Source organism: Palaemon carinicauda, chromosome 8, assembly GCF_036898095.1.
Source record: "Palaemon carinicauda isolate YSFRI2023 chromosome 8, ASM3689809v2, whole genome shotgun sequence".
Lineage (NCBI taxonomy): Eukaryota > Metazoa > Arthropoda > Malacostraca > Decapoda > Palaemonidae > Palaemon > Palaemon carinicauda.
The window spans coordinates 123443480-123469506 of record NC_090732.1 but is presented as its reverse complement, the minus strand read 5'-3'; the positions used below and the strand labels follow the sequence as shown (position 1 = coordinate 123469506).

The following is a 26027-nucleotide window of genomic DNA, read 5'->3' as shown; positions in this document are numbered from 1 at the left end:
TTAACACAGTTAATGGCATTTAGCTTAAATGTGCATGATATATCGAACTGTTGCAGTGCCTTTGACACCCAGCTGTACTGTACTCGTCTCTTGTATTCCTACATCATTTTTGTGGTCCTCATATCTACGGTATTTGTGTAACATTTCTAATCCTTATACTTTGCAACTAGTGTACCCTATAAAATATTATTTATTGGTCTATTTAAACTATTTTACAATAATAATTATAACTCAGTCTAACCAGCCAAATACTATAGTTTAGATACAATCAAGATGCTGATATTACAGTACTATAACTTTCAATAACTATGCAACAAGCAAGGACCTTCTACTCTCGCAATTACAAAAAAGAATATTGAAATTTCAACATCATACTATTGAAGCAATTCAGAAACATCTAATAAATATATTATCCGATAAAACCTTTCAAAAGAGAAAAAACATATTAAACTTACCTATTTTGACTGGAAACCCTGACGGCAGTTTCATCTGGACAAATTCTCTCAACTTGGCAAAATGCTTGAAAGGTGCTATCACTTCCAAAACATTTAAAAGCATTTCAACTGTTAGGGGGAATGCTTCACTCTGAAATATCAAGAGAAACAAAAGCTTTAGCACAAATATTTATTTTTGCAAATCCTAAACATACTCAAATAGAACCTCATTTTCAAGCAAAGACTTTACGTTATGGGTCAATCCACTTCATTAATTAGAACACAATTACTATTTTGACCTATACTGTATTCCATTAATTGTAAGTTAAGTTATTACTCTAGTAACAATTTAACACCCATGTCATCTTATCCCAAATTCATTCTAAGGATTATCGAGACCCTCTTGTTTCGTTTTACCTTTTCATTTATTAACTAACTCTCAATTCTTAGTATTTTTTCTTCCACTCTCCACATATTTCCATTTCCATAGAGTGATGTTTCTTTCATTTAAGGCTAATAGAAATTTTTCCCCAACGTTTCTCCTTCAAGCCTGGGCTTGGCAAATCATAATATTTTCTCTCCTACAACGTATAACAAGAGGCCTTCAACTTAGTGCCCTCTTCATTAAACAATATGAAAGCACAGGCTCTTCTAAGTATAGCCCAGTCTGAATCTTCTTTATCTTACCAGATAGCATCTGCACTTTGTGAGAGGCAATGCTATGGTTTTCCAGAAATAAATAAATGACTTGCATACTGAGATTTACTATGAGCTGAGTTTACAAAGAAATTAATTTGAGAAAATCTGGCAACCTTTACTGCCCTAGTTTTGTAATCCCGGGAAAACATTTAATATCTGTTCCCTGGAAATACATGTGGTATACATTGATCTTTATCAAGAAAATTAAGTCATTCCCATGTCATCGAATGGCGTGGGAGGACATGTTTCGTACAGGCTATGAATGGAAAGATGGATGTAATAAATTTGGGAAATAAAACTGAGCACTTGGGCCAGGGAGGCAATTCAGCACCTAAGTGCAATACACAGTAAACTATGCAGAGCACTCTGAAGTTCAAGTTAAAAGAAGTTAGACAGCAGGAGTAGCAAAATAAAAAAAATATATATATGATGAAGATACAGTAGAAGGTTAACAAGTTGGTAAAGCTATGGATCAAAGGGATGTTGCAATAACTATCTAGTAATAACTAAATTGCACTGTGTGAGGAGCTCTAACAGCACTACAACTATAAAAGATATTTGTGCAGTAGGGTGACCAGTTCAATTGTCTTTCACTCCTACCTAATTACTGGTAGGACTATATACAAAAGGTAACATATAAAATTAATAGTTAGAAAACAGATTCAGCAATCCTAGGTGAAAATAATCACATTAAAAATACACAACACACTTTTTCTTCATGAAGTTATGATTTACATAGTGACAGGAAATATCACACCTGGCCTTTCTCGGGATGATACATTTAATACATGCACCAGGCCCAAAGGTCTTTTATACACTATACAGTCCTGTGAAAATGCTTTCAAGCCTTTCTGGAAATATGACTCGTGCTGAAACTTGTAAGCTTATTATGCATCACTGTCTTACTATTTACAGTACTAAAATAATTGTGTAAATGCAATCAACTTTTTGGGGAGGTAAAGTGCTGTGTGGTCTCATATGACTTTTCTGCGTAAAGCTGGAGCAGGGAAAAAGGTAGCTCAAGCCATCAAGTATACTGTACTATCATATAACTTTATTTCAATAGAACCACTCAAGTATGCCATAGACGTGGATCTCAACTCAGAAATGCTTCATAATATCACCCAGTCTACTGAAGTGCATAGACCATTCCCACCCACTCTAATGGTTTTTGTATCTCTTGATAGGGTTCTTGAGTATCAGCTGGGTTAGATAACTCCTCAATCCCCCTTAAAGAACTTTTACAAAAAGCTATATTTTCAATAGCTTTAGCTTTGGGAGCAAGAGTCGGTGAACTGGCGGCCTTCCAGTGGGACCAGGAATTCATTACAATAACCTCAGGTTGTATTTTAATTCTAAACCTGTGTCTCCTCTTTCTGGCCAAAAAGGAAAAGTATCTTCAGAGATGGGATCCATTTTATATCTCAGCTCTAGATTCAGGGGATAGCAACTTCTATCCTGTGTCAACCTTAAAATTATACTTACAAAGATCCACATCTTCAGAAGGAAGCTTGTTTCAAAATATCCAGCCCAACAAATTCCTTTCAACAGGGGCTATCCATATTTTGATAACCTTATTAATTAAAAAAGCTGATCCTGTCTCCATCCCTAAATCCTGTGATGAAAGAAAAATTTAAAGGCTACTAATGAATGGCAGAGGCAAGGGACAGTGACATTACCCTAGCTAGCAGGACAATGCTCAAGAGACTGACCATATATACATATGATCAGTGCCCAAGCCCCCTTTCCACCCAAGCTATGACCAGGGAGGGCCAGGCAAAGGCTGCTGATGACTCAGCAGGTAGACCTATACTCCCCAAACTCTCCATCCTTAGCTCACAAGGATAGTGAGGTTGTAACGACCAAAGGAACTAACTAGTTTGAGCAGGATTCAAACTCCAGTCTGGCAATCATCAGTCAAGGATGTTACTAACAGGCCACCGCAACCCTTCACTAACATTCCTGGCTAATATGCACTTTCATTACATCTAGAGTTTTACACGGTCTGAGCATAGGGTGTTTATTAAACACTACCTGAAAGAAATCCACATTCATGTCTGGTATTTGGCACATTTGTGACCCTTGCAAGAGCAGTACGGAGAGAAGGACTAAATCAACCAGGCCTTTGAGGAGAAGCAGCGGAGCATTTGAGGTAAATGACAGAATAGTTACATTTTCTTCATACTCTTGGGAATGTGCATGTGTTGTATGTTTTACTTGGTTGCAGATGGTTGTCCTGGAATGGGCACAAATCTACTTATTAATACTATAGTACCAAGTTCTTGGATATCACAAAGCACTTTTACAAAAAAGGAGTTTTGCTAAAAGAAAAAGAAAACTTTTTCTAGAAATAATTTGTATTCCTCCAAGCTATACAAACCAGTTATTCAAAATGGGTATACTCTGGCATGCATGTTGATACAGCCAATGAAGAATCATCGCGGATCTGGCAACAATATGGCATGACCTATTCGCCTGTGTGTCAGGTCGACAGGTTCTTGCTTGAAATGGGTAACTTGCTCTATCTCTAGCCATGCTGACATTCAGATATCCATTGTTGGTCTTTGATGTTTTTATTGCCTTTGTGTTAATTGATTTCTTTTATCTTTCAGAATGAGTGCAAAACAAGTGTGTGCAATAAGAACTTGTTCTGGTGTGGAAGGACATCCGTGTGGGACTTTCATGAGTCACGTAGAAGTTGATCCTCATCCTTTGTGTTCAACATGTAGAGGACAAGGATATCAATGCTCCTCAGGGTCTCTTGTACTGTTTGTAGGGAGTGGTCATCCTCCCAATGGGAAGTTTCATGGAGGGAAGAAAAAATCTAAATGGGATTGTTCTCCTTAGAGTGCTTCGATGTCGAAGTGGAAGTATAGACCTCCTATTTTGACTACAGAATTTTTCCAGACTGAGCTTCACCAGACCAACAGATGAAAGATGGCAGCCATATAAATTCTCAAGGTTTTACCTGAAGACATAAATTCTACTGCCTTCCATAGTAAGATAGGAGAAAATACGTTAGAGGATGATCACCTCGCTACTTCTTTGTCTCCAGTGCAACTGATGCTTGCTGCAAGACAACGCAGCCGTTGAGTGTGCTGCAACTGATGCTCGTTGCATGACAGCTGAGAAGCGCCATGATGCTCTTACGACCAGCTCTATTTCAGACCTGGAGTCTCAAAGTGAATTCTAAGGTCATACCCCTTTACTTCTCTTCTGAGGTTTTCAAAGCATTTTTCAGAGCAATATCTCGAGCGTTCGCTTGAACGCATGCTAGAGAATACACCACGTACTGTATGGTCTCCAAAACCCTCCCTCTCCCTACACAGGTGCAAGAGAGTGAAGCATTATTTGTATACCTTTGATCATGAATGACGCTTGAGGGTTTGTTGTGACACAGGGGCACCAACATTAACTGACAGGATGGTTCCTTTCTATGTTACTGATTAATCTCATAGCAGATGATTTGCGGCTACTGAGGTGCTGTGGCAACAGTGGCAAGTTCAAATTATCCTGAACTTGTGGGTTCCCTCTGTACACACTGAGTCTGTTCCTTGCAAGTTTATACACTGGCTCTAGAGCAAAGGAGACAATATTTTTTGGTAATCAGGTCATATCAGATTCCCTATTCTAGCCTTTAATAGAAAAATCTTGGGGACCACACAGCAACTCCCTAAAAATAAGTTTTTCCTTTATCAAAAAAAAAATTTTTTTTTTCCATATACGACACAGCACAGTTTATATCTATTGTCATGTTTTTTTACGTACTTCTCACGTTATTTTAATTTTTTTCACATAATATTTCATTCTTTCTGGCTTGTTCACATTACAGGCCCTAACAGGGGCATGCCACTTAGTGACCCTTGCATGGCACACTGCATATTGTACTATAAATCTCATTATAATAATAATAAAAATAGTAATAACAATAAGTTTGATTGGCATAAATTTTTTTTAAGACACCTTTTCTATTGATCTAATTTTTTTCTTCACAATACCACTGCAATGTTCAATTTGAATATTCATCAGTAAATTAATTCTTTTACTTCAAAAGAGTACATAAGAACATGTAATACTGTAAAGAGAAACAACTGGTATAAACTAGATGTATAATACATTCACTGGCACCAAAAAGAGTAAATATTCAGACATGGCATACGTCCAATAGGACTAAAAAGTTTCTAATAATGGAACTTATGTAAATTCTAACTTCCTTTTAATATTTTCAAAGGATGAATCACTCACCATTGCTACAGTAGCTTTAAATGACTTTGAAGATTCCTTGCAGATGAGCGTCCTACCAAGTGGTGGTGGTTTGCCAGCTTCTGCTTGAATATATGTTTCCCAAGACACTGGTTCTGAACTTGGAGGTTCCAATGATGCTCTCCTTGTTGACTATAAATAAGGAGGAAAACAACCATTTGATCAACTTAACACTAAAAACTTTCACATGTTCAAGTTATACACATTAAATTAAATACTATAAAAAAATATGAAATAGTTAATCTTTACAATGTAGAAGTAATTGGAATACCAAATACACATATGATAAAAGTTAAAAAACAGCATAAGAAAAGTGAATCAATTAAATTAGTTTTAAAAAAACAGGAACTTTCAATTATATGCCAATGCCTTACATTTGCACAGTATTGGAATACTCGTGGGTAATTTATTCAATAAATCACTTTCTCAAATACATTGTGCATGGCACATTTCTGTAACTGATGTAACACTATGATCCACATATTTCCTTGCCTCTTTCCTTTTTTCTCAACATGTATGTGGGAATCTCAGACTTACCAGTAAGTGAAAATTAATATCATGATAATTTCTGGCCGGGTAAGGATACAAACACTTTAATTATCTTCATTATTACAAGCCAAGCTATAAAACCCCAGTTTGAAAAGCAGGATGCTTGAAGCCCAAGAGTTCCAATAGAGAAAGTAACCCAGTAAGGAAAGGAAATAAAGGAATAACAAATATTTTAGGGGGGGGGACAACTTCTGCTTCGAATTTTGGAAATTCAGATTATTGCATTTTTGGATAGGAGAACATATATATTCCATGTTTCAAATATTTTTTTTTAATGAAAACAAATTGTTCTATGGCTAAAATATACTTTTCTTACTGTATATTTGCTCAAGCCCGTTTGGTCCTTTTGCAACCTTTTCTGACCATGGTATGTTTTTATTTACTTTTTCTTCAAGAAGTTAAGGATACCATATTTATGGTAGTCTTCCATAAACTTCAAGTGCAAGGCTTTCTTTGATTTTAAGTCAGAATGAGAATACAATTTCCTCTTTCGATAAAGTCATTAAGAAAAGTTTGTTATTAGTTTCTCTAAATTATATTCCTCGTATTTCTTTGACAGCCTGCTTATATATTTACAATTTTTATGTTTTCCTTGAGTTGAGAGTTTATGTGGGTAAAAGTAAGTTTATGAAATGAACGAAAAGGAAGCGTGGTGCTAGGTTGAATGTCAAGTTGAATGAAGAGTTACTTGAAGTACATCATTTTAAAAACTTGGGTTCTGTTGTTGCTGCAAATGGTGGCGTGGAAGCAGATGTACATTACGAGAGTGAATGAAGGATGCAATGTGTCAGGGGCAGTGAAGAGTACAGTAGGGTCCCGAATTACACGTGTTCTAATTACGCGATCGATAGTTTTTAAAAATTAATTTTCCTGTATCTGCGAGGAGCATTCTAAATCCGCGAGTCAAGCACCGCGAAGCGTAGGAAATCTATTGTTTTCTTAATTGTATTGGGGGGGGGGGGGTGATGGTTCCCCGATGTCTGAGAGGGGGGGGGGGAGAATGTGAGAGAAAGATTTCTGTTCAAACATTTTAAGACTAGTTTTGGATGAAAAATGTTAAGGTTTGCCCATCTGTTGTGTGAACTTGTCGCTAGGCTAGCCTAACTGTCCAACACCTATATGTATAATATTCCATATTTGTACTAATTAATTTTTATACTTACGTTGTGATTATGGTGAAAAATCCTTATTCATTAAACTTTAAATTAAAAACCATCAAAATCAACAGTGCCATTTGAAATATTGAAAAGTTTCCCCAAAAAAAATCAACAGAACAGCATCGTCATGGGAACACCTTTGTTGCTTTCGTGTGCAAGACTACCGCTATCATCCAGTAGTAGTGCGTTGTGCTCCGTTTCATCTAAATTGTTTGAAATTCTTTTATATAGTACTTTTGAAACCAAAAATTAAATTAAATAAAGACTATTTTATATCATGCTACTGCCAAACATGTCACCACAACCAAACCCATTACTTTGTTTAGTACGTTCCATCGCCGATCATAACGAACTCGCTAACCAATTTTAACATCTGTCTATAGGTTAACTTTTGCGGCAAAAGATATCTTACCAGTTACTATGTAATAATAATGTTATAATTAATGTTGTTTTATTTATCCTTAGAAAATCAAAATATGTTATTTTTATTAGTAAAATAAATTTTTGAATATACTTACCCGATAATCATGTAGCTGTCAACTCCGTTGCCCGACAGAATTCTATGGAGGGATACGCCAGCTATCACAATACTAGAAGGGGGTGTACTTACCAGCGCCACCTGTGGCCAGGTACTATAGTACTTCTTGTTGACACCTCCTCAATTTTTCCTCGGTCCACTGGTTCTCTATGGGGAGGAAGGGAGGGTCAATTAAATCATGATTATCGGGTAAGTATATTCAAAAATTTATTTTACAAATAAAAATAACATTTTTCAATATTAAACTTACCCGATAATCATGTAGCTGATTCACACCCAGGGGGGTGGGTGAAAACCAGTGTACAAGATTAAAGGATAGCTAAGTATCCCATATTTCATATAACAGTTATCTCAAATAACAATGAAATAATAAGTACCTGGTAAGGAAGTCGACTTGAACCGTTACTCTGCCTCTTTTTTAAGTTCGTCTTCCTTACTGAGCGCAGCGTTCCTCTTGGAGGCTGAATCAACTCAAAGGTGCTAAAGTATATAGGGCTGCAACCCCTACTAAAGGACCTCTACACAACCTCTAACCCAGGCGCTTCTCAAGAATGAATTGACCACCCGCCAAATCAAAAGGATGCGGAAGGCTTCTTAGCCTACCGTAACAACCATAAAAACAACAATAAAAGCATTCAAGAGAAAGGTTAAAAAAGGTTATGGGATTAAGGGAATGTAGTGGCTGAGCCCTCACCTACTACTGCACTCGCTGCTACGAATGGTCCCAGGGTGTAGCAGTTCTCGTAAAGAGACTGGACATCTTTAAGATAAAATGATGCAAACACTGACTTGCTCCTCCAATAGGTTGCATCCATTATGCTCTGCAGAGAACGGTTTTTATTAAAGGCCATCGAAGTAGCTACGGCTCTTACTTCGTGGGTCCTTACCTTCAGCAACGCAAGGTCTTCCTCCTTTAAGTGAGAATGGGCTTCTCTAATCAGAAGCCTTATATGATACGAAACCCCGTTCTTGGACATGGGCCTCGAAGGTTTCTTGATGGCACACCATAAGGCTTCTGACTGTCCTCGAATAGGTTTAGACCTATTAAGATAATACTTGAGAGCTCTGACAGGGCAAAGAACTCTCTCTAGCTCGTTACCTACCATGTTGGAGAGGCTAGGTATTTCAAACGATCTAGGCCAAGGACGTGAAGGAAGTTCATTCTTAGCTAAGAATCCGAGCTGAAAAGAACATGTTGCAGATTCGGTCGTGAAACCAATGTTCTTGCTGAAGGCATGAACCTCACTGACTCTCTTAGCTGTTGCAAGGCAGACGAGAAAAAGTCTTGAGGGTAAGGTCCTTGAAGGAAGCTGACTGGAGAGGTTCGAACCTAGGTGACATAAGGAACCTTAAGACTACGTCTAGGTTCCAGCCTGGAGTGGATAGACGACGCTCTTTAGAAGTCTCAAAAGACTTAAGGATGTCTTGAAGGTCCTTGTTGGAAGAAAGGTCCAAACCTCTGTGGCGGAGAACTGAAGCCAACATACTCCTGTACCCTTTAATCGTAGGGGCTGAAAGGGATCTCTCATTCCTAAGATGTAATAGGAAGTCAGCTATTTGGGTCACAGAGGTATTGGTAGAGGATACTGCATTGGCTCTACACCAGCTCCGGAAGACTTCCCACTTAGATTGGTAGACTCTACGAGTGGAAACCCTTCTTGCTCTGGCAATCGCGCTGGCTGCCTCCTTCGAAAAGCCTCTAGCTCTAGCGAATCTTTCGACAGTCTGAAGGCAGTCAGCCGAAGAGCGTGGAGGTTTGGGTGCAACCTGTCTACGTGAGGTTGACGTAGAAGGTCCACTCTTAGAGGGAGAGTCCTGGGGACGTCGACTAGCCATTGAAGTACCTCTGTGAACCATTCTCTTGCAGGCCAAAGGGGAGCAACCAGCGTCAGCCGTGTCCCTTCGTGCGAGATGAACTTCTGAAGGACTTTGTTTATTATCTTGAACGGTGGAAATGCGTAAAGGTCGAGATGGGACCAGTTCAGCAGAAAAGCATCCACATGAACTGCTGCTGGGTCTGGAACTGGGGAACAGTACAGCGGAAGTCTCTTGGTCATGGAGGTGGCAAACAGATCTATGGTAGGCTGACCCCACAAGGTCCAAAGTCTGTTGCACACACTCTTGTGGAGGGTCCATTCCGTGGGAATGACCTGATCCCTTCTGCTTAGGCGATCTGCTGAGACGTTCATGTTGCCCTGAATGAACCTCGTGACTAAAGTGAGGTTTTGACTTCTTGACCAAATGAGGAGGTCCCTTGCGATCTCGTATAGGCTCCTCGAATGGGTCCCTCCTTGCTTGGAGATGTAAGCCAAGGCTGTGGTGTTGTCTGAGTTCACCTCCACCACCTTGCCTAGCAGGAGGGACTTGAAGTTCAGCAGGGCTAAATGAACTGCTAGTAGCTCCTTGCAGTTGATGTGGAGCGTTCCCTGTTCCTCGTTCCACGTTCCCGAGCATTCCTGTCCGTTCAAGGTCGCACCCCAGCCAGAGTCCGATGCATCTGAGAAGAGATGAAGATTGGGGGTCTGAATAGCCAACGATAGGCCCTCCCTGAGAAGGAGATTGGTCTTCCACCACAAGAGAGTGGTCTTCATCTCTTTGGTGACTGGGATAGAGACTGCTTCGAGAGTCAAACCCTTGTCCCAATGAGCTGCAAGATGGAATTGAAGAGGGCGGAGGTGGAGTCTCCCTAGCTCGACGAACAGGGCCAGCGATGAAAGGGTCCCTGTGAGACTCATCCACTGTCTCACCGAGCAACTGCTCCTCTTCAGCATGCTCATGATGCAATCTAGGGCTTGGCTTATCCTTGGGGCCGATGGAAAAGCCCGAAAATCCTGACTCCGAATCTCCATTCCCAGGTACACAATGGATTGGGAGGGAATGAGCTGAGACTTTTCTATGTTGACTAACAGACCCAGTTCTTTGATTAAGTCCAAAGTCCAGTTGAGACTCTCCAGACAGCGACGACTCGTGGAGGCTCTCAACAGCCAGTCGTCTAAGTAAAGGGAGGCTCTGATGTCCGATAAGTGCAGGAATTTTGCTATATTCCTCATCAGATGCGTAAACACCATAGGAGCTGTGCTTAGGCCAAAACACAGGGCTTGGAATTGGTAGACAACCTTTCCAAAAACGAATCTCAGGAAAGGTTGGGAGTCTGGATGAATAGGAACGTGAAAGTAGGCATCTTTCAGGTCCAACGAGACCATCCAGTCCTCCTGCCTGACCGCTGCTAGGACCGACTTCGTCGTCTCCATCGTGAACGTCTGCTTGGTGACATACGCATTGAGCGCGCTGACGTCCAGCACCGGTCTCCAACCTCCTGTCTTCTTGGCCACCAGAAAGACACGGTTGTAGAAGCCCGGGGATTGATGGTCCCGGACTATAACCACTGCCTTCTTCTGTACAAGGAGCGACACCTCCTGGTGCAACGCTAGCCTCTTGTCCTCTTCTTTGTAGTTGGGAGAGAGGTTGATGGGAGATGTGGTCAGAGGGGGTTTGCGGCAGAATGGTATCCTGTAACCCTCCCTCAGCCAACTGACAGACTGGGCGTCTGCACCTCTCTTTTCCCAGGCTTGCCAGAAGATCTTGAGTCTGGCTCCTACTGCTGTCTGGAGATGCGGAGAGTCAGTTTTTTCCTTTAGAAGCCTTGGAACTTTTCCTAGACTTGCTCCTGGAAGAGTCTGGACGGGAGCTTCCTCGGCTGGGGGCTCTACCACGAAAGGGCGGTATGAACCTCGTAGCAGGAGTATCAGCCACTGGGGTGCGATAAGTCCTGGGGACTGAGGTAGCAACCTTAGTCTTACGAGCCGATGAGGCCACAAGATCATGTGTGTCCTTTTGTATCAGGGCAGCAGACAAGTCCTTAACAAGCTCTTCGGGAAAAAGGAACTGCGAGAGCGGAGCGAAAAGGAGTTGAGACCTTTGACAAGGTGTGATGCTGGAGGAAAGGAAGGTACAAAGCTGCTCCCTTTTCTTAAGAACCCCTGACACAAACATCGAAGCAAGCTCGCCAGATCCATCTCTAATGGCCTTATCCATGCAGGACATTAAGAGCATGGCAGAATCCTTGTCCGCAGGTGAGGTCTTCTTGCTGAGGGCCCCCAGGCACCAGTCTAAGAAGTTGAACATCTCAAATGCTCTAAAAACACCCTTCAGGAAGTGATCAAGGTCTGAGAAGGTCCAGCAAACCTTAGAGCGCCTCACTGCTGTTCTACGAGGAGAGTCTACCAGACTTGAGAAGTCAGCCTGGGCAGAGGCAGGTACTCCCAAGCCTGGTTCCTCTCCTGTGGCATACCAAACGCCCGCTTTAGAAGTGAGCTTAGTCAGAGGAAACATGAACGAAGTCTTTCCAAGTTGTTGCTTAGACTGCAACCACTCCCCTAAAATCCTTAACGCTCTCTTAGAGGACCTTGCTAAGACGAGCTTAGTATAAGTAGACTTAGCTGGCTGCATGCCCAGCGAAAACTCAGATTGCGGAGAGCGGGGGATAGCAGAGACAAAGTGGTCTGGGTATACCTCCCTAAAAAGAGCCAAGACCTTACGAAAGTCAATAGAAGGTGGAGAAGACTTGGATTCATCCACGTCTGATGAGGGATCCAGGTGTGCAGCCTCATCATCAGACACCTCATCACCAGAGTGTAGCGAAGAGATCGGTAAGGTATGCTGAACAGCAGAGTCAGCACGAGCTGGAACAACAATATTTGTGGTTTCCTCTTCAAGATTCTGTTGAGGGAACACCTGAGGCTCAGTCTGCAAAGGCTGATCAAAAGAAGTAGCAGAAGGTAGGCGCATGGGTGGAGGAGGCTGACTCCTGGCATGAGTGTCTGAACTCAAGGGTTGCGCTTGCTGAGTGGTTGGCGGATGCGCAGTAGTAAGTTCCTGAGGAACGAGTTGAGGTTCCTGAGGTGTGAGCTGTGAGCGATGAGGTAGTGGCTGCGCAGAACGCAGTAATTGTCTCGCGAGTTGAGGTTCCTGAGGCGCAAGGCTAAGGTGTTGAGGTGCTTGCCTTGAGGAGGGTTGAGCTCGCTGCAGCGAGAGCTGAGGAGACTGACTCATGGATGGGAGAGGTTGTTGTACCTCAAGAGAGTGTTGCCTCACTGGTGGAACTGCAAGTGGAAGCGGAGGAAGTAAGGTATAAGCTTCCTGTTCCCATTGATGAGGTTGCCTTAAGGAAGGCGGAGGGAGCTGCACACCACTGGAAACAGTAAACTCAGAACGTGGTAAGGTATCCTGAGGAGCCTCAACATCGTACGCCTGGCAGGCAGTATTGCGGTCAGGCGGAGCGATCGCAGGAGGAGGTGTAAACTTCTCAGCCTGACACTCACGCATCAAGACCGCAAGTTGTGACTGCATGGACTGCAGTAGAGTCAACTTGGGGTCGGCAGACACTAAGGTCTGCTGAGGTAAAGCCTTAACAGCAGAGATCTGTTGCGGCAGAACCTTACTCCTCTTAGGCGGAGTGCATTCAACTGATGACTGCGGCGAGTCAGAGCTGATCCAATGACTGCAGCCCGGTTGAGTTCTTGAGGTCTGGACTCTGCGTTTGAGTGGTCTTGAGACCTGAGTCCAGCGTTTCTTCCCTGACAATTGATCGGCAAACGAGTAAAAGACGGGCTCAATCGTCTGCAGGTGGGAGTGACGGTCTCTGGAAGACACGCCCGCAACCACCGAGGATACTTCTGTGCGCCGATCAAGGCCTGCCGAACCCTTTTGCCCTTCGACATTGCTTCTCCCCTGGGCTTGGGAGCTTGCAAGAGGTCCCGGACTGGGAGGACGACTGGCACGCACAGAAGTATCCTCACGCACCACACTGACACTGACACTAGCACTTGGCACTGCACTGACACTAGCACTCGTCACAGCACTGGCACTAATACCACCCACTGCACTCTTGACCTTAAGTTCCTTGACTTCGGCCATAAGAGACTTATGATCACTAACCACTGACTCTACTTTGTCACCTAAGGCCTGAATGGCACGCAAAACAACAGACATCAGGCTGAGGGCAAATAGTAGGTTCGGGAGTAGCCACTACAGGGGTAGGAAAAGGTAGGGGATCATGAGGTGAGGAAAAAAGTGAAGAGTGAGAAGAACTCCTCCTAACTCTCTCTCTCTCTAACTTGGTTGAATACTTAAGAAGACGGACAAAATCAAGTTCCGAAAGTCCGGCGCATTCCTCACATCGATCTTCTAACTGACAGGGCCTTTCCCTACAGTCAGAACAAGCGGTGTGAGGATCTACCGAGGCCTTCGGAATACGCCTATTACAAGACCTACATCGTCTATGGGTGGGGGCTTGTGAAATGTCAGACATCTTGAATCAAAAGAGTTAGCCAAGTGGGGTTTCAAAATCAAGCAAAAGATCGTTAACCGTTAATCAGGACTAAATAATAGCTATCTAAGCTAATATAGAAGTTTTCCAGTAAAGCGACAGCCGAAATCTGAGAGAAATACTTCACCAAAAGCCGTGAAAATACTCCAAGATCATAAGCGTATCCCAGAACGTCTTGCCGGAAGCACGACAGAGGAAAATTTGAGGAGGTGTCAACAAGAAGTACTATAGTACCTGGCCACAGGTGGCGCTGGTAAGTACACCCCCTTCTAGTATTGTGATAGCTGGCGTATCCCTCCATAGAATTCTGTCGGGCAACGGAGTTGACAGCTACATGATTATCAGGTAAGTTTAATATTGAAAAATATGAAATATATTAACGCATTTACTCCTGAAAGTGATATTGAAGAGCTTTTACTAAAGATGTTATTATAAATAAAGATTATAAATAGGTGGTAAAATATCTATAATTAAAGTGTAGCAGCATCAAGAAATGTTGGGGTTCGCCCTTTACATAAGAATGTACAGTGAACCCTCGCTACTTCGCGGTTCGACAATCGTGGATTCACCACTTCGCGGGGTTTTCCCATAACCCATATATATATACATATCGCGGATTTTCCGGAAAATTCGAAAATACCGCGAAATCTGAAGACAACCAAATACGATATTTTGTTACCTGTAATTCCATTAATACTGTAATTAGTAATATCTGTTCTTACTGATTGTTCATTGCATTACATATGATATATAATTCAGCACAGAAAGAAATAAAACACGAAAAGAGAATGTGATCATACGATAATTCAGTACTGTATACAGTACGTAGTAAAATTAAATCGAACATGAAACGCAAATCAGATGCAGTCATACCATATTAGAATGGTGTGTACTGTAATGGATGTGCTTCTTTTCCATGAATCTTTTGTATGTATACGTACGTAGTACTGCATCCAATAATATTCTTTGTTGCAAAAATCACATTTCGAATAAGCGTACGAAAGAGAGAGAGAGAGAGAGAGAGAGAGAGAGAGAGAGAGAGAGAGAGAGAGAGAGAGAGAGAGAGAGAGCGTAAAATAGCGTACGTAAAGCTGTATTATTATTATGGTTATTATTATTATTATTGTTGTTGTTGTTAATAAAATTATTATTGTAATTATTATTATCATTATTATTATTATTACTGTACAGTATTATTATCATTATTTATTATTATTACGGTATTTACTTAATCTACGTACGTTCGGTATGCGCGGGGCATCTTCTATGAGTAGGTAACCAACGCATCATAGTACTGTAAGACGGGTTGTGATTGGTTCAAGCGTTGATAGATGACGAATCAGAACTCAAGTTTTGTTATCTAGCCTATGATTGGTGTTTTGCCCGCATCTTCTACCCGCAGCATCAAAGTTCTCGCGGGGCTGGATCGTCCACTCTCTGTTGCCGCGTATCGCTAAGTAGACGTTCTTAAGTGTGTGAATCTGTGCTGTGTGCGACTTTTTTAAGTTGAACTTTTTGTTACTGTAAATCCTACTGTAATGGCTCCCAAGCATTCTGCTTCTCTTAAGGCTGGTAGTGAGCCTAAACGCCACCGAAGGATGATGACGATAGCTGAGAAGGTTACGCTTCTCGACATGTTAAAAGATGGTAGAAGTTACGCGGCCGCCGGCCGCCATTTTGGCATCAACGAATCTACTGTTCGCAATATCAAGAAGGACGAGGCGAACATTAGAAAGACGGCTGCAATCACCTTTAGCAGATCAGCGAAGCGAGTCGTTACAACGCGTAATAAAACGATCGTACGCATGGAAGGTGCTTTAGCTGTGTGGATTGCCGACTGCCGGAAGAAGAACATAGCGTTGGATACGAACACCATCCAAACAAAGGCTTTGAGCTTATATGAGAATTTTGCTGCAAAGGAACCTAAAGACGACGACGGCAACCATGCTGAAGATGATGATGTTGCAGATGATCCTCAACCAGGGATATCCACTGATTCCCAGCCTCAGAAACGTTTTTCCGCAAGCAAAGGATGGTTCACGAAGTTTCAGAAACGCTTCGCCCTGAAAAGCGTTTCCCTGCATGGGGAGTCTGCTTCCGCTGACACTGCCGCTGCTGAAACTTACGTGAACCAGACGTTCAAGAATATTATCGCCGAAGGTGGATACAAGCCGGAACAAGTCTTTAATATGGATGAGACTGGCTTGTTTTGGAAGAGAATGCCGTCGCGAACTTTCCTGTTCAAAGAGGAAGCCAAAGCCTCTGGCTTTAAAGCATTCAAGGATCGCGTTACCCTTGTGATGTGTGGCAATGCTGCTGGATTTTTGTTAAAGCCGGGGCTTATTTATAAGTCGAAAAATCCTCGCGCTTTGAAAAATAAAAATAAGAATCTCCTTCCCGTGTACTGGATGCATAATCAAAAAGCATGGATTACGAAGATGCTGACCTCCAACTGGTTCCATCAGTGTTTTATCCTGCAAGTCAGCAGATATCTCTTAGAGAAGGGCTTGCCATTCAAGATCCTTCTCCTTATGGATAACGCTGGTGGACACGCAACTGACCTGTCGCATGAGGGCATTCAGGTTGAGTTCCTGCCACCCAACACCACGTCATTAATTCAACCGATGGACCAGGGGGTTATCAGGGCGTTCAAGGCCCTTTACGCGAAGAACACCTTGGCGGACCTCGTTGCGTGTGTGGATGCTGCCCAAGATGACGAGGATGAAGATTTTAACTTGAAGGCGTACTGGCGGCAGTACACCATAGCCACGTGCCTGCAGAATATTCAGAAGGCACTTCAAGAGATGAAACCTGCAACCGTGAATGCGAGCTGGAAGAAGTTGTGGCCCGATATTGTTTACGACGACAAGGGATTTACTCCGTCGGAAATCCAACACTCTGCAATACGCAAATCTGTGCAGTTGGCTGCCATAATTGGAGGTGACGGGTTTGGCGACATGACGACTGAAGACGTCGACGAGTTGTTGGACTGCCATTCCCAGCCCCTAACTGACGCAGACCTCGAAGACCTGACGAAATCGGCAAGTGAAGAAGAGAGTGATACCCAGGAAGAGACCCAAGAAAATGTCGAAGAAACGGGCTTAACATTAGAACGGCTTGCCAAGGCCTGCAACCATGCGAAGGAGTTGAAAGAAATGTTGCAAGAGTGGGACGAGGATATGGTTCGCTCGATGCAATTCTGCAACAAGATCGATGAAGACATGACTCCCTACAAAATGCTCTTGGATCGAAAAAAGAAGCAGCGGCAACAACTTCCGATCACAATGTTCTTCCAGCCTCGCAAAAAAGAGCCAGTTCCTTCTGCTAGTACGCCTTCGGAAGAAATTAAAGAAGTTTCCCAGGAAGAAGTTGAAGAGGTGTCCCAGGAAAAGACACCTCCGTCTGAAGAGATGTAAAATACTATCATTGGCTGCACAGTAGAACACATCATCAGCTTCATCATCATCATTTCTACTGTGCAGCAAATTCATCGCCATCACCATTCAAGTTTTTCTTCAACTTCTTTCGTGGTGAGTACAGTAACAATCTTTATTTTTTACTTTAATATTCTTACTGTACATTCTAAAACTGTATTTGTGCCTGTTTTATAGTTTAGTACTGTACGTACTGTATGCATTAAGTTAAAGGGAAGGATTTAAAAGTCTACATGTTGTAACCTATCATATTTTTTTTGTTTAAAATATCTCTCTCTCTCTCTCTCTCTCTCTCTCTCTCTCTCTCTCTCTCTCTCTCTCTCTCTCTCTCTCTCTCTCTCTCTCTCTCTCTCTCTCTCTCTCTCGTAAATTGTTTTCCTGCTTTGCTACGTACAATACTGTATAATTTATATTTGTAAGGTAACATATTTTGTAAATGCTTTTACTGTAAATACTGTATGTACTGTATCATTATTTATCACTATCATCATGCGCGTTAAATGCCTTGTTTGTTCTGAGCGTGGTTGTTTACTGAGCGTACACGCCGTCGTTTCAGGCGGCGTCATAAAGAAAAACATTTCATTTGGAAGTCCTAAGAAAAATACGTAAACTAAAACATTGGTAATAAAAAAATCAACATACAGTACTGTATAATCAATATAATCGATGCAAAAACTAACCTATACATATATGTGTACTGTACACTAAATGAGTTTGTTTCTTCATTATGATCAGAGATGAACGTAAACAAAACATTGGTTGCCATTTTTTATCGTGCTTTTTAGGTGTTTAGGAAACGCATGATATAAAATCGCCTTTAATATTTGTGCCTGTTTTAGTTTAGGGTGCTGTAGTACATGCATTAAGTGTTCTGTACATTAAAGGGTGGTATGTTAACAGTACTACGTACAAGGGAAGGTTTTAAAAGTCCGAATATACATGTTAAATAAATAGGTAAATATGATGTCACTACTTCGCAGATTTTCACCTATCGCGCCCGCGTCTGGAACCTATCTACCGCGATAAACGAGGGTTCACTGTACTGTACATTGGATTAGACAGAACGTAGAAAAAATCAATTAGGGAAAAATTGGTATTCGATATCCTCTTCATCAGCATCGTCAATCGGGCTTTTTATTTTTTTATTCTCAGTCGCTAACTAGTTATGGCACTGTCAAGATCTGCACACATTCCGATAATTCACATTTGAAGGTTCTCTGGGAGAGGATGGATAGAGAAAATACCGAACTATATAAAATGTTTTTTTAACCTGTTAAGCGTCACCCATGTGATAAACCGTTCACCACGATCTACTCGGTACCCGCCTTCAACTGTATATTCCGTTCATGACTTTAATTGCCTTTTACAAGCCGTCAGTCTCGTGATGTTACTTTACTCGTATAGTAAGTATAGGATCACCACTTGGCAACACTCTCAGCATATGGGGACTGTGAATAGAAACTTATATGATGTCTGGCAACTATTTTTCTGAAGGTAGCTTGATGTTACAAAACTGTGGTTTCCTATTAGTGCGCTCGGGCGTTCATGCATAAGTGGTTATTTGTTGTTCCTTTTGTAATGAAAGGTCTAAAGAGGAAGGTTATTTCTTTAGATGAAATAATTGATATTCTTGTTGAGAAATTTGATAATGATAACCTGTTTGATAATGAGAGCACTAGTTCTGAATCCTCCAGTGATGAGTATATTGAAGAAACAAAGTTTTCTTTCGATGCCGAAAGCGAAAATGACTTCTCATTACCGAATGACTGGACAACGAAATTTCACGAAACTATAAAGGGAAAGGAAACGCCGAGAGAGAGAGAGAGAGAGAGAGAGAGAGAGAGAGAGAGAGAGAGAGAGAGAGAGAGAGAATAAAGTGGATAAATAATGTACAAATGTATGACGAACATATTTGAAAACTTACAGGAAACGATATGGAGAGAGAGAGAGAGAGAGAGAGAGAGAGAGAGAGAGAGAGAGAGAGAGAGAGAGAGGAGAGACCTATCCCTTTCCTTTTGTTGCTTATCCAGGCGTAAGATTTACGATTGAAGATAAAAAGAACCCATTAGAATATTCAGTATTATGTAGCCATTTGAAATTAAATAATAGTAGTATTAATTGTTTTTTTTACTCAACCATTTAATTAATATCCCTACTTTTAACTGTAATTACGAATTATAAGCATAAAGAAATTATATTAACTTTGAAAAATTATCATTAGTGAAATGACCGCTCAGGGCAAAAAAAGCGTGATTATCGTACAGCAGCCTAGTGCACACTTGCGCCTACTGGCCGGGTTTACGTGTGGGAGTGTCATCATGGATATACAGTACTATACTGTAATTTTTAACTAGTGCTAGATACTGTATCAAACCTTGAAAACCATTTTTTGTATCTATAGGAAATAATTCTACATCATTCGGAAAATACTGAAAACAGTAAGCTATGCATAGTACAGTAGTAAATACTACAGTCATAGAAAATTATCAAAACTTTAACAACTTTTTATTGTTTTATTTATCCATAAAAGAAATTTTGTACAGTATTTTATAAAAAAATTTATAAGAAGGATTTCTTACAGTATTGTTAAGATAAAAGCTACAGTATATATATATATATATATATATATATATATATATATATATATATATATATATATATATATATATATATATATATATATATATATATATGTTTTATATATATATAATATATACATACATACATACACACATACATACACACAGTGTATATACAGTACAGTATATATATATATAGCTAGAAAGCTAGAAATGGAATGAAAAAAAAATTGACGGGTAGGTTGCTGTTTGCCGCCATGATGTGTTTCGAAATATACGAATTTCCAATTACACGAGGCCTTTCATCGACCAAATTCTCGCATAATTCGGGACCCTACTGTAGTAAAGAATAGAGGGTTTGGAATAAATTTAGAGAGAGTTCTGTATGTGAGAGAGATTATACCAACTATCATGTATGGATAGGAGTTGTGGGGAATGAAAGGGATGGAGAGACAAAAATTGAATGTGTTTTGATGGTGTCTGAGGAGTATGGTTAGAGTATCTCAATTAGATAGGGTTAGGAACGGAGTTGTGCAGCTAGAGTGGATATGAATGTGTTGAGGTGGTTTGGCCATGTAGAGAGAATAAAAAATGGCTGTCTGCTGAAGGTGGTGGTGAATACAAGAGTTGATGGGAGAAGTATAAGAGGAAGGCTAAGGTTTGGGTGGATGAATGGTGAGAATGAAGCTGTAAATGATAGGAGAATAGATGTGAGAGGTGCTAGAAATAGAAATGAGGGCAGCTAGAGTGGATATGAGTGTGTTGGGGTGGTTGGGCCATGTAGAGAGAATGAAAAATAGCTGTCTGCTGAAGAATGTGGTGAATACAAGAGTTGATGGGAGAAGTACAAGAGGAAGGCTAAGGTGTGGGTGGAAGGATGGAGAGAATGAAGTTCTACATGATAGGAGAATAGGTGTGAGAGGTGCTAGATATAGAAATGAATGGCGAGCAATTGCGACTCAGTTTCGATAGGCCCTGGTGCTTCCTTCGGTCCCCTTGGTGACCACTGAGGTAGCAGCAGTAGGGGATTCAGCATATGCAACTTCATTTGTGGTGGATAATGGGGGTGGGTGGGCTGTGGCACCCTAGCAGTACTAACCAAGCTTGGCTGAATCCCTTGTCAGGCTGGGAGGAGCGAAGAAAAGAAAAGTCCCCTTTTATTTTTTTTTGTTTTTTATGAGTTTTTTATGTTGGCTACCCTCCAAAATTGGGGGAAGTGCCTTGGTAGATAGATAGATGTTTTCCCTGATCTTGTTTAGGAACTTTTCTATCTATTTCCTCAGCTGATTCCGATACAAATTTTGTTAGGTTACTACTCATTTCTTTTTTACTTATTGCCATTTCATTATGTAGCTGGGAGTCCCTATTTTGTATTGCTAAACTAAACTCAAAAGATATCATTCTTATTACAGGAAGGTTTACTGTACTTTCTTTATTAAAACTAGTTTTTTCATTCTTGTCCTTAGATCTAGACCAATTTTATTTCTTACCATTCTTTCATTTCTTGACTAACTTTTTCACTGAGCACAAACTTTCTCAGAAGCTTTCTTCTCTGAGGATTCAACTCTGGTGTAGTTCTATGAGAATCTCCTCTCCCAATTTTCAGAGGGGGTTGATCTCTCCCTGTTCAATATCGACATTGACTACTGAAGATACCAACTGGCAAGGGGAGGTCCTCGTATCCACTTGCAGTAGCGCTCTTCTCGCCACCATTGCCGGTTGTCATCCTTCCTAGCACATGGTTCACACCTTTCCAAAGGCTAGGCAATGCTTTCACTCAGTCTAGTGCCTGGAGCAAGTGCTGAGACACTTCTCGTAACAAAGTTCCTTCACCAAGGAAGCTCCTACTCGTGTCCTCGTGAGGGGTCTAAGTTCTGATTTGCCACTCTCATGAAGTTAGGCGTTTCTGTGGCACTCGCTCCTTCCTAATGGGAGGGGGAGAGGGATGATGGGAGATAAGCGTTTCTTCCTCTTCTGAAAAAGACAATATCCTTGTGTACTTGCGTCAGGTTGTGGAGCAGTGACGCACCTTCTCCATCTCTTTGGTCCGTTGTTCTACCTTTTTTTTAAGAGAGCAAGGGAAGCCTAGGTTGGAGAGCTAATCCTATCCCTGGTGACACGTGAGGAAACGCAAGCATGCGCACATGTGGCGACTTTGCGCACGGGGAGTGAAATACCATGGCCTCTTTCTTTTGTTCTCTAGGTCCTTGGGGAATCAAAGAAAATCCTGATGCTAATCTTCCTCGTCCGATTAGTTCAGGTCAAGATCGTACTCTTCCCCTTGAAGCGGCGATTAATGCGGGGTCTGCACATACACTGTTGTTTTTCTCTTCATCAGAGAAATATTGCCATTCTCCTTGCTCTTCTTAGGGGACCGGGTCCTGAGAATGCCCAGATCAAAGATCGAACACGTGAGTCTGGGTGACGAAGTAGAGTCCCATCCCTTTGTTCCCGCAATAAGGGGAGAGGGTTCTTCCACCGGTGTAGCTTCCTCGTCTGGTTTGCCGGCCCGACGAGGTCCGAAAACATATCCAATGCCTTTGAGACTGAAATACGACCTCACCAGCTTGAGCATCTCCTAGCACATTGACAGGGACACATGTGAATAAGGGGGAGGTTCCACCACAAACAGAGACCCGAGGGTTACTTCACCTTATGCTCTACACGCTCATGCGTGGGGGCCAACATCCATACAGGAAACCTCTACCAGAGCTGTAGGGAGAGAAACATATGGACACAACCTTGAAGAGAAGGGATAGGTTTAGCCATCTTTGAAGGAGAGCAATTTCTCTTTGTCTTCTTCCTTCTGACACTGTAGCTTGCCCATTAATCTTCATGTCAGTCCTTACATTTCGGGGGCAGGTTGAAGATTAAGAGAATTACTGCCTCCTGCATGGAGTGCAAGTCAAATAGAGGTCAGCCTCGTGGCAGTTTGTGAACATGTCACACTGTTGATCATTACGGCCACAACACTTCCTCATCTCAGGTGGATACTTCATCAGTAAACACATGCGCAGACAAGCAATTGAAACACACAAATAAAGAAAAAACGCAGTTTGAAAATTACAACGGTCAGCTCAGGTCATGAGAGTGGCTCAACCAGTCTAGGCCACAGCTAGGACAAGAATGGTGATTTAGGCATTGTGCGCAAACAGGTTAATTCTTCTTCTCCCTCACATTTCCGCTAGTCTCCCACACAAGATGAATTATTTTTCTCAGCCAGGTCAGTGAGGATGTCTTTACTCCTATTTAAAAGGATTAGGGTTTTGCATTCACATCGGAACAAACCTGTTTTCACATTACCATTCATAAGATTCAAATAAATTTCTCTGGTTCAACTTTCAAGGAAAGGTATACAAATTAAAGTGTCTTTGTTTTGGATTCATGATTCTGGATAAAAGGCTTTCTTCACTTAAAAGGCCTTCTACTGTGTTACTTTCAAGATCCATGCACCATAGCCTTTGATATTCTTATTCACATTGTTTTTTATGTTTACTGTATAATTATCTTTGTTTACACTTAATTCTTATTTTAACTTTTTCACATAAGGACATTCAACTTCAAGGACTAATGATTTGTGAAACTACACACAAGACAAAATTTATTTGACAATTAATTTCAAGGCTAACCTCATCATAGTTTATGATGATGATAGTGAAAATTAAACTTTGTCATTTCAGGGCCCTTTAAGGTTGTTTCATCTTAAGACTTGTACTGTACAATTGTAACAAAACTATAAAAACAATTGGTATAATAACAATAGTAATATTTTGAATACTTTAAAACCTATGTTTCATACACAGTGAGAGAAAAAAAACCTAAAACTTGCATACCTCATCAAAGGAATGTGCTCCTCCCCCTTTGGTAAAGTTTTCCAATATTGCTTTGTTTTTCTGCAGGTCCTCTTCACTCAAGTGTTCTCTTCTCTTCCGTGATTCGATGGTCAATCCATTCAAGTAATAGAAATCTGCATTGAACTTACCAACCATTTCCTGGAAAAATACATATATTATGAAAAATTCTTCAGTTTCCATAAAAATAAATGCATAAAATAACTGTAAAAAATAGATTCACAAAAGATAATTATCCTAAATACAGTTTATTTTAAAAAAATCAGCTTGGAATCCCTTCCAAAAACTTCCATATTACTGAGCTCAGATATACTATGCTTCAAAATCCAATTTTAAGAAATCAAGTTTAATATTAATTTTTTGTAGTCTTATTTCTACAAAGTAATCTAAGATTTCAACTATTTAATATATATATATATATATATATATATATATATATATATATATATATATATATATATATATATATATATATATATATATATATATATATGGAAAGCATATTTTCCTCTTGCTCTGTTAAGCATTTAAACTTATGGTACGCAGTCATTTTAACGATAAGGTTATATATGTATACTGAATACAGTTTGGCTCCCTATCCGTTGATTCAGCAACCGCAGATTCACATACAGTATACACGGTTGAGCATTTGGCAACAATCTAAAAGATTATACACACTAATTCACTTGTACACGGAATAAAAGTAATTTGGTAGTTAGTATCTTTGTCTTATCAGTGACATTGTCAGACTCACAATAAGGATAAATATACAAAGATATCATGTTTACACATGAGAACAGGATCCCTCAGCTGTTAGTTTCTTGATGATTCCAGATGTAGGATTTTAGGAAAGATGATAATACAGGATTAATGGAAAACAGAATGGTGCTTAGGTTTAAACTGTGACCTTTGGCACAAGCAATTAAGAAGGTTTTGACAATTTTGCTTCGGGTATTGTATAATCCTTCTTCTCTTGTAGCGGGAACTGTCATAAAGCCCTACAAGGGAGCAAGCGCAAGCTCCGAAGAGCAAGCATGCTCAGGTCAGAGTGAGAAATGTTGCTCACCAACAAAAGGATCCTGTGAGAAATGTGCTTCTTAAGATTGGAACGCATTCTCGTCAGAGAGGTTTATTCCTTTTTGAAGGAATTAAGTCCAAAGGCATTGTTATCGGGGCATCAAACTATTGATGAACAAGGTCTTCCTGCCCTGGACCAGAGCTTTAGTTGCTTCTTTCAGGTTATTGAACTCTCTGATAAGAAATAGAATTTTAATAAAGGTCGATTCGGTCTCTGGGTTCTCTGCCTCTGCTTGGGCAGGACCTGAATCAGGTGAAGATGAGTCGATTATGTCTGGATTCCTCTTCTCTCGGGAAAGGATGGGACCCAAAATGTTCTGAATCATATCATTGAAGTTCTGGTTGTTTCTTCTCCAGTCCTAGAACAATACCTGGATGGTATTCTATTAAAGATGAGGCAATCGCTATAAGGCTTGCCTCCTCCGCAGCCTTGGAGATGCCCTTTGTTCCTGCGCGAGCCTTGGGTGTCTGAGTGAGGGCCAGTTCCACCGAAAAACTCTGGCGGTCACGTCCTTGTGCTGTTTGTCTGTAGAGGTTGTGGAGCCCCTATGGTGGGCTTGAGGAGACCTTGTGTTTGTCCTCTCTGAACATGAAGAAAAATCCGTCTTCCTGATCGGGGATGAATGTCTTACTTCCCGAATTTTCATGGAGTACCTCGGAGTTGATTCCTTAATTCTCCTGGGACCCTTATTATTATCATTATTACTTGCTAAGCTACAATCCTAGTTGGAAAAGCAGAATGCTATAAGCCCAAGGGCTCCAACAGTGAAAATAGCCCAGTGAGGAAAGGAAATAAGGAAACTACAAGAGTAGTAATTAACAATTAAAATAAAATACTTTAAGACCAGTAACATAAAAACAAATATCTAAATATTAAATAAATACATAAAAACTTAAAAAAAAACAATAGAATAGTGTGCCCGAATATACCCTCAAGCAAGAGAACTCTACCCCAAAATAGTGAAGGACCATTGTACAGAGACTACGGCACTATCTAAGACCAGAGAACAATGGCTTGATTTTGGAGTGTCCTTCTCCTAGAAGAGCTGCTTACCATAGCTAAATAGTCTCTTCTATCCTTACCAAGAGGAAAGTAGCCACTGAACAATTACATTGCA

General features: G+C 40.9%; 1 protein-coding gene across 1 annotated transcript in view; it reads right to left on the bottom strand.

The window, feature by feature from the left end:
* The window catches only part of LOC137645866 (ankyrin repeat domain-containing protein 13C), a 185527-nt gene that overhangs the window by 35327 nt on the left and 124173 nt on the right, over positions 1-26027 (bottom strand). The window contains exons 7-9 of the mRNA XM_068378862.1: positions 23815-23973; positions 5379-5528; positions 456-585 (exon numbers count right to left, since the gene is read on the bottom strand). Coding sequence (XP_068234963.1) covers positions 456-585; positions 5379-5528; positions 23815-23973 — 439 coding nt within the window. The remainder of the gene's footprint in view (positions 1-455; positions 586-5378; positions 5529-23814; positions 23974-26027) is intronic.